The 15385-nt window shown below is 38.6% G+C and overlaps 1 protein-coding gene across 1 annotated transcript; it reads right to left on the bottom strand.

Annotated features, from left to right (window-relative positions):
• Positions 1–811: 811 nt before the first annotated feature.
• On the bottom strand, positions 812–7146 carry LOC145316784 (uncharacterized). The gene is made up of 4 exons (XM_080157518.1): positions 7014–7146; positions 6358–6424; positions 6056–6171; positions 812–965 (listed from the first exon to the last, which is right to left on the bottom strand). The coding sequence occupies exons 2-4, from the start codon at positions 6421–6423 to the stop codon at positions 899–901; spliced, it is 249 nt and encodes an 82-aa protein (XP_080013644.1). The 5' UTR covers position 6424; positions 7014–7146; the 3' UTR covers positions 812–898.
• Between the last annotated feature and the right edge of the window lie 8239 nt (positions 7147–15385).

The raw sequence follows: 15385 nt of genomic DNA on the forward strand, positions 1-15385 counted from the left end.
AAATATTAGTTCAGATTTATTTCACTTGTTGGCTATAACATCTCCACGATATTAATTACTAATTTTATTAATAATATTTGCTAAAACATCATAATTTTATGGATAATTATTTATTTGAATTACATTATCAAGATAAATACAGCCACCAGCAAGTTTTGCAGGATTTATCGCTAATAATGTCCTGGTCAGGTAAATTTGTTGCCAGGTTTATCTGGGTAAATTGCAAAAACTTTTTATCAGTACCCAAAAAATTTACAACATTAAAGGTATTTCAAAAACTAAACATCTTTCGTTTAAAATTAGATTTTATGCTATTTAAAGTAAAAATAAGGTCACTAAAGAAAATTTCTTAGATACTTTTTTTATTTCAAAGATTGCTTTGGCCATGAGACATTTTATTTGATTGCATTCTTACATTCTAGGCTCATCGACACTTTTAATTCTTTATTATTTATGATACAAGCAAAATTTTAATTAATATTGCCAAGTAATCATAACCTTATATAGAAAAGTACACACAATTATTTATTGACAGAAACACGTAGTTGTATTTTTGCTAGTTTTAATAAAAATGGCAGCATCCCAAACGACCAGAGTATAGTGGTTTCAGAGATCTTACATGACACTCTTACGCACACAAACAAAAACACACCCAGTTACTGAAGTACACAAAAAGTACTATAGGTTAATATCTGATTGTGTTTGTACTACCTCTTGAGCTCTGTGATCTCTAAAACGGCTGGATATATGTGAAAAAATCCTTATAACGACGTTTCCTTAATTACTTATCCTGTAGCTATACAAAGGTACAGAGGCTTAAATCTAATTACTTTTTTATATTGAATACTTTATTGTAATGATATCATTAAATGAACAATATTTATGAAATGTTGATTTATTAGAGTCCAATTGTAGAGGATTTGACAACAGAGGTGATCTCCCTGGAAAAGCTCACTTTGGTCTTCCTAAACAGAATAAAAATATTTGGATTTAATACAGTACAGAGACAAAGATGTATCTTCCATAAAAAGTAATTTAACATATAAATGCTTATCTCATATAGCAGCCAAGGATTCGCCAAAAGAAATACATTTTAGTTAGTGTAAAAGATGAACTGACGAATACAAATATACGTTTTCAAACGCATTTCTTTAGGACAAACAGATTGTTATTTTGGATCATATACTAGCTTTATTATTAAAAAGTACCTTCTTTTCCACTATGCCTAATCAAAAAGAATTTTTTAACAGTTAACAGCAGAAAAGAATAAGATAAGTAAATCTAAAACTAATGCAAGAACATATTTGAGTTTCTTGTTTAAGTTAGACCATGTCATTAGGTGAAAAGAGCAAGAATTTGAGGATGCGCCAATAGTGGATAAATTGATATTTACCTATTCTTATGATGCAAATAATTAATTTGATTGTTTCAACAATAACATTTTATATAGAAGACTTGACAGAAGGTTAATATTATTTGAAATATACCCCTTTCCCCCAAGTAAAAAAAAAAACAATCTTAGAAGTTAGCAACCAAAGTTTAAAAATGTTCTATTTTACATTTGAAAAGAATCCGTTTGCAATAGTTTGTTAACTTTACTCAAAGTTTAATGAGAAACATTTGTCTCATTGATAGAAAATGCGGCAAAATCCCTCTAGTCGACAAGTTGACCAAACATAACCCCTTTAACCCACATAACATAAAAAAAAGAAAAAAACTTTTTTGCAACCCCAAATAGGCTCTAACATTGTAGGGCTCTTCTTTTTTTTATAATTAGCCAAATTCTATGATTCTATGATACATTAAAAATATGCATTTGGATTTTTAAAAATCTGTAGAGGGGGCGGGGGGTTATGTGTACTCTAGTTTGAATAACAGGGATATTCATTGAAAATGCTTTTAGTTTGAGCATGTGTTAAGCAGAGTTATTGCAAAAAGTGCAACTCAAGGTTAACAAGAATGATCTAGTTCATGGCAGATAAACAGATATCCATCCCCAATGATGGTACGCCAAATTAACCCTTCTGTAGATTACAATTAGTAGTTTAAACGTTTGAACATTCAACTTAATGAACCAACCAATAAAAATTCAATAAGGGTCAAAAAAGTGGTTAAGCAAACGAATAAGAAAATGTTATCATAAAACTTTTGAGACTTTTGTAATAAACAGCCCAATGTCCCCTCCTTTTCTGGAAACAATAGGTCTTATATGCAAGTTTTTAAGTAGACGTTCCCCCTTATTCTTATAATTAGCTAGCACAGTATGATTAAAACTTGATAACTTTTTGAGCGCTTTACATTTTACAGTGAAACTGCAAGAAATCATTCTTTTCAGAGACAGAGTAGAGTGGCACCAAACAAATGACGTCCTACGATAAAATAACCAATGAGAGGCGAGTATAAATTTTACCATTGGTGTATACTGGCCTCTTATTGGTCAACTTTGTTGTATGACGTTATTTTTGGTGCCCCTTTTAGCTGTCTCTACTTTTCAGCTAGACTGTTTCTAAAAAGGTGACAGTTATTTTAATGTATATCCTCACCAGACTCGATGCAAAATTGATTTAGACAACCTTTACAACAAATACTTGACATAACAATTTTAAAATACGCAGACTAGATAAAAATTTATCTAGCATCCTTTAAAATAAAAAAATGTATTTTGTTTCTTTGATAGCAGAAAAGAAGTAATAAGAATAAAACCATTTTTAGAGAGAAAATATAACTATATATACTTTTTTATCATTATTAATTGCTTTCAGTGTCTAGTGATTAAATAAATTAATTATTTTTTTTCTGTCAAAATTAGTGAGCTAATTAAGAATTTTTGTGCCAGCCAAAAATGCAGCAGCAATTAAATGATAAAAGAATGTTAATAGAGACCTGCGCACGCAGACCGCCCAGCTAACATACAATTTTTTAGAGAGAAAAAAAAAGAGAAAGAGAGAGAGATGTATATATTAGACAAAAGGGAATGGTGAAGGAAGGAGAGAAAAAAATGATTAAAAATGCAAAGTTGCGTAGCAAGTTTAAATAAAACATAAACTGCATTTATTGTTAAAGAAATGCAGTTTTTTGTAGCAAAGCTACTCGAAAAGTCTGACTTATATGTGGATAAATTATTTTCATACTCATCTTTACACAAATAGTATAAAAATTTAAATGGGAAGTAAAAAGTCATTACAATTTACCATCCCTTCTTAAGCATTATTGTCATTGAATTAAAAATAAAAGATTTTATTCAAATACACATCTTATTGAGGGAAGCAAAACATAATAGAACACCAGAGCATGTCTAAATGAGTTTCTAATGAGTACTTGGATTTTTTTACCCTTTACACAATACAAACACCTTTGAACTCTCAGGCAATTTAAAATACTTTATAAATTCTTGAAAGAACAAAGCTAGAAGATATAAAAAAAATAAAAATCATCTTACTTCATAAATCTCGTATTTGTTTAAAAATATAAACAAAGTAACTTAGGATTAACAATTTAAAATTTCAAATGGCCTATCACATATCCTAACTAATGTTTGTTTAAAATACTATGAGTATTAAACCTATATTTATGTTATATATTATGGGGTATCTTGAAATTAAAATCACAATTAAAATCTTAGTTTAGTACTAATGTACAAAATTTGAAAATTATGTTATGTTAGGTTTTTGTGTAAAGTTTTAATTTTTTCTCAAGTTAAAGAGAAAAATTAAATAGATAGTATTTAGTACGAGTACGTTAAAAATTAAGACCCCGTGACGATTGATACAGATTAATTTGTTACCATGATTAGACCGTTGGACAAAGTTGATGTTAAAATAAACATTATGTATTCTTTAAGGGTTTAAGCATATATTTTGTACACTTAAAATACTCATATATTTTTGTTTTGTGACAAGCATGGACGTCCAAGCTGGAGGGGAGAAAAATAATCCCCCCCCTCCTTACAAGTTTATATTTCATTTCATCCACCGTTTTTAAAAGCGAAGCTTTTCTATAATTAGGGTCGGTCCGTCCGTACGTCCGTCCGTCCGTCCGTACGTACAGAGAGTTAGCTCTTTTCGTTAATTTAAACAGGTTAGAATTGTCCTATCGATTCCAAACTTTGCATGATGATTCCTATAGTAGTTATGTACAAATTAGAAAGCGTGCCAACTCTATAATCAATACCAGAATGTTCGTACGTCCATTTTAAACATGTCGATATTTAACTTTTTTGACAACAAATTTTTGTATATTAAAATTATCCGATTCTTCAGATTTTTTGAAAAATTATCCGATTCTTCTGAACACAGTAATAGTGTCTGACTGATTATGACGTAACAAAAAAAAATAGCCAATGAGAGGCCGTTATTGACCAATGGTAAAATTTATAGTGGCCTCTCATTGGCTATTTTTTTTGTTACGTCATAATCAGTCAGACACTATTACTGTGTTCGATTCTTCTGATTTTTAGAAAAATTATCCGATTCTTCTGATTTTTTGAAAACTGATTCCTATTACAACAAGGTACAATGTTATAAGCGAAGCATCTCTATAAACAAGTCCCAAAAATGTAAGTATGTCCTTAAACAGTATCATCTATTAATGCAGTTTTGCAACAAATTTTCTTAAAATATTGTTTGTACTGATGCATTAATTTTCTGCTAATTCAGTTCTGACAATCTACAAGTATTAATGTTCGTTTGTCCTTCCATTTCAGAGCTTCGCTTTTATGGATGTTGTCATCCTTGTTAATGTACTTTCTGCTTATATTATATGTGGATTACTTTTCCTTAAAATTAGTTTACCCCTGTGATATACATTTTTTTGGAGGGGATGAGGGTTAAAATTCACGCACTATTTCTCTACCAGAATAGCAATGTGTCCCCTTACTCCCCAAAATTAAAATTCCATTATTTTCTTTGCAGATGAATGTATTTGTCTGACAAAACAAGAATGAAATAGTAAAAACATTGACGTGTCATGTCATTTCTTCTTTTCAAACGTAACGTGCGATTTACAAATAAATTATTTTAGTTGTGTAATGATTTTCTATTTTTTACAAGTCATGTGATTTTCTAATTCTATGTGTGAAAAGCGGGATGGGAGACCAGATACGTGCACGTCGTCCATTCTGCACCGTGCATCAATGATCCTAGGAGCTACACCATAAGAGTCCTACTGTGCTTGAAAGATCCTAGGGTAGATGCCAGACTGAATTCTGGTCACTTCCCCCAGTTCAGGGGGTTTGGGTAGGGCTAACAATCCTTCCCTAGAAAAAACCTGCTCACGTTCAATCTGCACAAAGTAAAGACCAATTTAACTTTGGGCTCGGGAACGAAGTAGAGGTTGGGAACTGAAAGATAAGAAAATTCCATCTTTCAGCAATGCCTCAAAGCGTGCCCAATCAAAGAAGATTGGAGAACCATTGTGCATGGCCTACGTTCTGCCGAGAACTAAAGGCAATGATGATGATGTGTAAAAAGCATATGTTAAAAATATCAAATGTTTTACTAAAGTTAAATTGTGTCTAATAACATGTTCAGGTTTCGTGATAATTATAATTTACATTTATTTTAATTGATAATACTTCGATTGTTAGCGTAGATTTTATATTTTTATTGTAGAAATAAAGTAATCAATAAAAAAAAGAAATAAAAGCATTCAAAGAGCTTCACAGTCAGGAAAATCTGCGGAAAAAAGACCTCATTTTGTGAATTAACCTTTAGGGTGTGGCGGACGGACGTTAGGACAGATATTTGGAAAAAGGGACAGCCCCTGGCTATAAATTAGCTGTGCTTCTAAAATAGAAATGTTTGAAACAAATTCTAGTGTAACCCATCACGCCCTGAACAAACACCTTCGAAGATTTTTATAGGGCTTATTAAAAATGACGTCATACTGACCCACCATTGGTCAATTAAAATGCATACTCGCTTGCCATTGGTAATTTAGTCAGATTCTTGGCCTATAATTAGTAATTTGTATTGTATGACGTTATTTTTTATAGGCAATATAAAGCTCTTCTACACCTGCACAACAGTAAGGAAATATAAAAAAAAATTGAACTTACACGTCATTCAAAGCATTGACGGCTATTCTCTCAGAGAAGCAGAGAGGTCCAGGGAGTTCAGCTGCGTGTTTCTTCTCAATATAATTACTCATGGGCATGTAGTAGCTCTCACCAACCTTGTACAAGCAAATAAACTTAGTTTAGGGTAAGCTGGGTTATTAAAGTTTATTATTGTTATGCCAAGTTAGCTCTTTAGGAGCCAAGGGGGTTAAATAATAATTAACAGAACGAATTAAGTTTCGTGAAACCCTCTGAAAAAAAAACTGTGCACGCCACTGATTTAAATATTTCTGTCAAAGTACCTGGTGGTTGTAGGAGTACATCCTAGTAATGGGACGTTTCCAGTGGCCTGAAGGTGTTCCTTGCATCCTGAGCAAAAAAATATTTCAAGAGTAGCAATGTTTTCTCGTAAAAGAGTAATTAATTACGACACAGAAAAGGCTATCATTTCAATGTACAGAAATATCTATATAAATATCTTACTTTCTGCATCTTAATTTGCTATAAGTTATAGACTTCTTCTTTTCGAATGAAATTATTTATAATAAAAAAATATGCTTTGAAATTGTATTTTCATTACCGGGGAAAACGGCCCATAAACAAACTATATTACATTATGTATTATATAGAAACCTTGCAGTTGTATTCATATACAAGTCTGTCTTTACTTTATTACCGACGGACGGACCAGGACTAATTGAGTAGCTTAAAAGCAATATCAGATTTACCGTAAAGAAATAATGTTACAAAAAATCATCTAAAGATAATAATGTTGCTTTATGGATAAAACTTATTTTCATTTTTACTTTTAAAACGTTTTTTTTATACTTTGCAACATTTCATTTTAAAAAAATTTAAAAACATAAAAAAAAGTATTAAAATATTATAAAGCAGCAAATAATTTTTCTATCAACTTTTTATACATAAAAATAATAAAATTTTAAAATGAATTGCGTACTTGTGGCTAAGTAGTGTGGGTTGGTGTGAAGTAGACCGACTACTTTGTGAGAGGACGATGCTATCCTACTGGCAAGTACCTGCCAGCTACAGCACCCAGGTTAACCTGGTCATATGCTGAGTCAGCACATTTGATGTGAATGGTGGCTGCTGTGTAGGTAGCCTGGCCTTACACGTAGGTCAACACATCTCAAAAGTTATTCTTTCCCCATTTCATTTAAAGTTTGATATTGAATAGTTTATACCCCCCAAATTCCCTGCAACACTTTTTATATCCTAATTGATCATTTGGTGTAGCTTATGATTGACTTAATTATATTATGAGGATGCTGATATGCTCATTTGTATAAGAATGGTTTATAATAAGTTATCAATATTTTGGTCCTATTGATAAAAAAAAAGGTTCATAGGGCTCTTGATAGATATTTTTTAACAATATGATAATTGTCAGGGAGTAAGGGAGGGGACAATGGATCGAATATTCAATCTTTAGGAGTCTCAGACTTTGGGGACTGGCTTAAAGGGAATGTGCAAGAATTTAGCAGTTTCTGACTGAGTTTGGGGACTTGTGCAAGAAATGCCGTTACTCGCTATGTTAGTTTTGAATATATATAGTTTTGCAGACAGAGAGTAGTTCAAATATAAATACACGCCCCCCACCCCCATACTATATTTCACTCCCTTCATCCCCACCTCCTGTTTAAAAGTAGACGAGAATGGGAAATGGAGAAGGGAGGTGGGGGAAATAAACAGGATAAAAAGGGGCAGGAAGGCGTGCGGGTCATATACTTGCCCATCCAGCTACACGCCTGCCTGCCCCTTTTTTCCATGTTCACAGCACTTGCCCCCAAATCTCTTTTCTCTTTCCCTGTCATCTGTAGAGTTCCAGGGAGATATTTCTAGTAATTAATTACAGAATGGTTATGTCAGTCTGTAATACTGGTAATCTTATTTTCAAATGATTGCTTTTTTTCTTGGAACTTTTTTCTTAGTTTATGGTTTTCTAGATTTAATCAACAATCACTTTACAATTTCCACCATTTTTTCAGGATTATTCTGGTTTTCATGGCCTTTCTTCAAAAACTCTTAAATTGAATTAATTGCCCATTGTCCCCTCCCTTACTCCCTGGATAATTGTAGTTACGCTCTTTTTCATGAAAAGAAGATTTATTTCTAGCTTTATTATGACAAAGAATCTAATATGGTTACAGTGGTTTTGCAAACAACAAATCAAAAAATATACGTAGGAAATAGTACAGCCTCACAAATATAATCGTACAACGTCATAGGCTATACTGGTTTTTCTTCATATATTCGTTTTTCTTGTTTTTCTCTTCTTTCCTTACGTTCTTTATTTTTTACATTTGTTTATTAACTTATACTTTCCAATATTTATTTCTACATTGTATGTTCTTCTTTTTTTTTTGAAAAATAGCATTTTTTAAGAATATCTAAGTGCCGTAATAATCCCATATATTAAATCTAGTATATCTAACTATGTGATTATCAAGTCATTACAAATGCCCTTTCTTAAATTTTTGTAATTGATCTAAAATGTAATCATCAATAGTTTTTATAGAATTATTTTTATTTTTAATACCGGGAAGTAAATTTTTTTCTTAAAGATTTGACCCCTTTTAGGTCAATGTGATCTATTTATTTTTGCCCTTATCAGAGAGTGTCAACTATGTACTTTAACTTTCATATATGTACAGCATGACCCTCGAAAAAGTATTTTTAAGCATCTGCAGCCCATATTTCTCAATGAATTATCAAAAAATGTATATGTCCTTGTTCTCTGTAGATTTCCACATAAGTAGATATAAAAATATTTTTTTTTACATCAATTAACAGCTGAGATTTTTAGAGCCAAAGTTTTGAAAAAGTGGCTGAGGAAAATGTAACTTTTCAAGAAAAATGTTTTTTTAAAGTGAAATGACGTGTTTTCCTCATAATTTCAATACTTTTTATAAAACTTATATAAAGATGTTTCCAAGAAATTTATTTCATGCTGAAAGCACTTTTTTCACTTGCTCTAAAAGGCATTTTTAGATTAGTGTAAATTGCAAAAACACCCTTACAGAAAGAAATCCTATATAAAATAGTAGCAAATTGAAAGTTTACATAAACAGAAATCAAACACTTTTTATTTTATCAAAATAAGTTAAAAAAACAAAAAGTTACAGCTACAAACTTTTATTGAACATTTAACAATTTAAATGATTTTTATGTGTCTTAGATTAATTTGATGAGTGGGCGTGAATTTATTGGTAAAGGTTGCGCTAATACTTCCGGTAATGAGCATAAATTGAGGAGGGGTTTATTTAAGGTCATATTAATAAGTGGGAGATATTATAAGATTTGAGGGAAAATGGTTATAAGAAAAATGTATTCAGTAAAATTTTAAAAGTAGTTTTTTATATTTAAAAGTAACGTTTTTTAATGCAATAAAAAATGTATCAATTGTAAACTTGCTCTTCTTTCTTATTTGTTTTTTAACTGGTTGATAAAAAGTAATATACTAATAAAAAACTAAAAAATATTTAGCAATATCCAATATCTCAAGCACTTTTTCCAAACTTTGGCTTTAAAAATCTCGGCTGTTAATTGATGTAAAAAAAATATTTTGATATCCTTTGATGTAGAAAATTATAGAGAACAAGTACATATGAATCTTTTAATATTTTATTGAGAAATATAGGCTGCAGATGCTTAAAAATACTTTTTCGAGGGTCATGCTGTATAATATATTGGAAAGCTGCAATATCATACCTGCTAAAAGAACACCTTAAAATTTGCTTATACTGCTGGGGGGATAATTTATTAATAGTATTTAGCATATGAAGGTCAAATATAGAACTGCTGTAACTAGATATGTCTTAGGAATCAATTAACTTTCTTTCATATGTGGTATGCGGCAGCTCTGGACCATGCAGAAACCAAGACATTATAGTGATGCTACGCACCTAGCTAAATCCTGTTGTTCTACAATTATAAAGCCACCTGAAAATATGTCAGATAACGGTACTGGTTTCATCCCTCAGTTGTCCTGCAAATGGAGGGAGGGGGTGTTACCCCTCCCTCTCCCATCTTAAGCACCGGAACCTTCCCCTTCAACCACCAAGTTATCAGCACCACCTCAACCCTGAGGATAAAGGATCTAAACCTGCCCTCACCTGATAGGATCACCCCCACACAGACTGTTGTTGTCACAAGTAATCATCAAACCTTCCCTCTTTAGTACCCAGACCTACCACTCAACCCCTCTATGCTTATCTACCTATTGTGCTGCTCCATGGGCTATCCTGCCTGCCCCAGACAGGGATAGCCATCTACCTAACCATTGCAATTACCTATGTTTTACTGTATGATTTATCTTTAACTATCTTTATTCCTAATCCATATGTATTTATATTATGGTTAACTGTATTCTTAATTCCCCCCACCCTTTCCAGGGATGGGGACTCATGATTGCCCAAACTGACTATTGTATATGTATTACAATGCTTTTATGTTATGATTATTTATTCCTATCCATTGTAGTTAATGTTTGTTGTATATAGCTTTAGTATATCTTAACCCTTCAATAAAGTGACAACTGAAAATAGATGTTGATCATTATCTAGTGAAAGCTAGAGAAGCGTAGCTTCTCTATAGTAAGGTGTCCACGTCTGTCACACTGCCGTAATCTAATTGAACTCCGGTGTCTGCCATTTATCCTCGGCGGATACCACAACTTTGGTGACAGCTGTGTGAGATTACGGCGAACCACAAGTGTAGAGCAGACGCGCATCTGAGGCTAAGGTACTCCCAGCAGTGAATCTGGCAAAACTGACGCAAGCAACCTGAATTACCCACCCTGGACAGCAAAGTTTAACTCTGCATCCGGCAGTTGTGGAAGCGAGACAGCGAAATTTGATGAATAACCGCGAGCAGCGCTGATATCTAACGGAGAATTGAGCGCCAAAAGGGCTGAAACAGGCCTGCGGACCGGCTGAAACAAGCCAAATAAGTGTAAACGGCTGAAAATAGGCCAATTTTACTGCAAGAGATAGCAGGATCCGAACCAGTGGCGCTAGCAGGACGGGACATTCCCTGCCGCCATCAGCTGGATTTGGATAAGCGGCGCTAGCAGGACGGGAAATTCCCTGCCGCCGATAGGCTGAAACACGCCACATAGCTGCAAGCGGCGCTAGCAGGACGGGACATTCCCTGCCGCCGATAGGCTGAAACATGCCACATAGCTGCAAGCTGCGAGCTAACATACGAGTGTAGTGCACCAGAACAGAGAAAAACTACGTCAACCCCGAGTATCCTGAGAGGCTACAATGCAGCCACCCATCTAGAAAACAGATATTATATCACATTTTCAGGGATTTACCACCCTAGTGTGATGGCCAAACAATAGATTTATGAGCAAAGCTTGGCAAACAAATTGTTGTGTTGTGATAAATCTAAGAATAGAACAGGCTTGGATTATTGTGTATTGTGATAACAGCTAAAAATAGAACAGAGTTGGTAAACAAATCTGTTATGCAATTGTGATAAGGACAGAAATAGAAGCTAGATGTAACATAATAAAGACCCTGATATACAATCAAAACAATCTCAAGCCCACATCACAACAACAACAATACACCCCTTATTCCAAGGGAAGGGGAGGGGCCCCTCTCCATTGAAGGCAAATACAATCAGGGTGATATAATAGATAAACCTAGGATTAAGAAGAAAAGGCCCTATTACACCAGCACACAGTTACCCCCCTCCCTCACAGGGGGAACGGACGGAGTTACCCCCGTCCCCTCACGCGCTTCCCCCTTCCTACCCACACTAGACTAAGTCCGTCTGTAGTGTGGGGCTAGCGATCGGACACACAGAGCGCCATTCACGGATAGCGCAACAGAGTGCGGAAAATATCATAAATCCAACGGACGAAGCGGACCAATGAGAGAGCGAGTTGAGGGGTGAGAGCGCGTTTTCCCCGTGTGCGCGGATTTGACGGCGCGGACGCGCGTTACAAGGACAGGAGATTCCACGCACACACACACACACACACACCCACACAGGAGAGGGGCCATTCTATAGCATACATCATAGATATTTTTTTAGGAGAAAAACTTGCAAGCTCCTCCCTCCCTGTCTACAGTGTGATAAGGAAAACTAAACCAGTTCCTTAAACCCGCTCAGACCCTCAACATCTTCCTAGCCTGCCAACCCTACTTCAAAGCTGAATGGTTAGTGAAGCAAATATATGTATATATAAATACCCAAGTGATAAATAAGGTTGTTTTTTTTTGTACCATGGGTACAAGTAAGTGAATACTAACCTCACCAAACAACACTGGAAACTGATATGGTAACTGAACGAAAGTACGCCCACCCTGTGGACATAGCCTGACTTGCTGCCCCACACTGGGCAGTGGTGGTGTGTACCTGGACCATCGACCTTCATAGTTGTGAACTATATACAGAGGAAGCGTGATTTTTTTTGGAGCAAGGAGGAAAAGCTAGCTAGCTCTGGGGATATTCCTATACACGTATATATATATATATGGGCGTGTAGCCATGTATATATATAGATAGCCTACCTATCCATATATCTACTAGCGGATACGCTCCTAGAGACATCTGGGGATACCTAACATATTCCCTGTTACCTTTAAGCTTAGATCCGCTGGTTACCACAGAAATCAAGAGCTATACTGGAAAGGAGAACAACTCAGGCTCAACAGTTAAACAAGACGCTGGCACAAACAGACCAACCCCCTGCTACTTATCATGGGGGCGCGCCAGCCACAGAAACTCTTGAGCCAGGAGGACCGAGCCTACGGCTACGTGGACTACCACCCTAATTACACAGCTATAGTATTTATACTAGGGGTGAGCCGGCTCGAACCTCCTTGCGGTGCGGCTACTCTACTCTGCTCCTATATCTACAAGATACTGCTCCTGTTATTACTTTGGCCTACTGTGTTGAGTACAGTGAACATCAAACACATGCCAGGTCACAGACCCCTGGTCCCTGAGATGCCCTTGTCTGGAAGGATGACTGAATGTCCGCTGCACAGCTCCTGTTCAGTTGGTGCTCAACGTACGAGAAATAGCAATACTGGACTGGGGATTGCTGAACCTGTAGGTGTCCCCCTGGGGGTGTTGAACGATGCAACTGAGCCTAATGAGAAGGTGACAAGCTTCAGAAACTTAGTGGCCAGCCCCAAGATGGACACTATTACCAGAACTGAGACTCCAAAGGGGCCCAGCCCTAGGGCCAGTACCACCTGTTTCTGGGGTGGAAAGGTCCTCCCTGGCACTGGCCTCCCCAATCTGGAGGATGGGGAGCTGTCCCAGGGGAATAGGCCCTTCACCCAGATGCCCGACGCGTACCTGGGGGTGGGGGAGCCGCCACCCAAGCCTCCCTGGGAGCCCCCAGGCATGGAACGACTGGGGACCGGCCTAAGGATGGGGACTGGTGACCTGCCGCAGTGGAAGACTTTACCCAGCACGGAGGGAGCAGGGTTGACCCGCAGCAGTGAGGCTGTCCCCCCACACTCCAAGACCAGATGCCGCTACTTTGTTGAACCACTGCACATGTCCCAGCCAAGTTCCTCCATGCTGCTGAAGATGGAGGCCCACCAGGATGCAGAGCTCAAACTAGGGGAGTCAATAAGAAGGCCACCACCTGCCAAAACCAGAACCACCGCAGGGGCTCCCCACCAGCAGCTGACGGAGCCTGGCAGGGACGCAATACCAGCTGGCAACTCTGGCCCAACTCAGGTGGCTACCAACAGTCTGCTGACAGTCCGGAATACAGTCCAGGCTACCATCAGTATGGCATCTTCTGGGCCTTGCTGGTCCACCAGTGGGTACCTGTCCACACACTGGCCACAGGTACCCCCCAGAGCTCATAGCCCCCTTTCCGACTGGCACCATCAACGGCCTTTGCTACCAACTACCTGGCATACCCAGAGGGAGGATCCCTCATGTGGAGAAGCACCTGCAGAAGCTAAGGCCGAGGCTGGCCTCGCCACCCAGGGGAGGAGAGCCGCTGTTGGATGGAAGGAACCTGTGTGTATGGGGAGGAGGCTGAATGTAACCAAGGGGCCACCACAAGCAGCCCAGCACCGCCTGACCCCTAGTAGGGGAGACCCTGTTTGTCAGCTGGTGCCCCAACTGGAGGAGGAGAGACCTGGCAGGTTGATACACCCTGGGGAAGCCGGCCTGATGGGACCCAGCTGGACGAAGGGGCGCTGCCGCTTCAACGGCCACACAGCCGCCAAGTGTAGAACCGGTTGGGACCAAGCAATGAAGAAACACCAGGCCGCCCAACAACCTGCATGCAACCAGTCTGCCACCCAGGTCCACCTGGAGGGAGATGCCCAGCCGTCACCCCAATTAGCTGCCGCCGCTGGGGCCGCGGCTACCCAGGAGTCTGTGTCTCAGATTGGGACCATAGTGGCCAGGATCAACGTGCTGGGAGGAGCGGCTGAACCCAACCGGGTTGGCCTGGACCTCAGCCTCAATCACAGGGGACCGGTGTCCGTAACCCCTGTCGCCCCCAGCAAGAGCCGAGGGGCGCTACCCAGCGAGTCTGAGTCGATGTATGGGACGCCAACCGGCGTCGCCACCTGGAAGGAACGAGAGGTGCTTCCCTGCACCACCAAGCTGATGTCTGGGGCGACAACCGTCGCCGCCACCTGTGAAGACTGGGGGGTGCTATCCAGCGCCCCACGCTGGTGCCTGGGGCGACAACCGTCGCCGCCACCGAGAGACCTGGACCCCTGTGAAGACTGGGGGGTGCTATCCAGCGCCCCCACACTGGTGCCTGGGGCGACAACCGTCGCCGCCACCGAGATACCTGGACCCCGGAATGAGCCCGCAGCCCCAGAGGAAGGGGTGACACCCGTCACCCCCAGTCAGCCAGAGCCCCCAGCCAGCAGGGAGGGTCCAGCTGTCCCTCACCCTCAACTGCATCCAGCTGTCTACCTCCCTCAACCAAGCCAAGGTAATTGTATTGCACTGGTGTACCAGGAAGTTTGGGCTGGGCCAAACTTGCCTGCGCCCCCTGCATTTGCCCCAGGAGCTAGGATATCAGCCATTACCAGCCAAACTGAAGAAGCTTTGACCGCTGCCTGGGGAGTAACACCACTAGATGTGCCAAGTGCCGAGCCTACCCATAGAAGTAGAGGATCCCCAACAATTATGTCTACCCAAGATGGAGACAATGTGCCTGGACCCCTTCAGGCTAGGGGAGGAAATCCGGAGCCTTGTGCCTCCAGTCTACCAGCAGCAGTGGCCGTGGATGGGCCTGTCTCCCAGCCAACTAGAGCGGAGCCACCCTTGCAGATCCAAGACAGCCTCCGGCATAAAGGATGG

Source organism: Acartia tonsa, chromosome 4 (genome assembly GCF_053477335.1).
Source record: "Acartia tonsa isolate MP-2025a chromosome 4, ASM5347733v1, whole genome shotgun sequence".
Lineage (NCBI taxonomy): Eukaryota > Metazoa > Arthropoda > Copepoda > Calanoida > Acartiidae > Acartia > Acartia tonsa.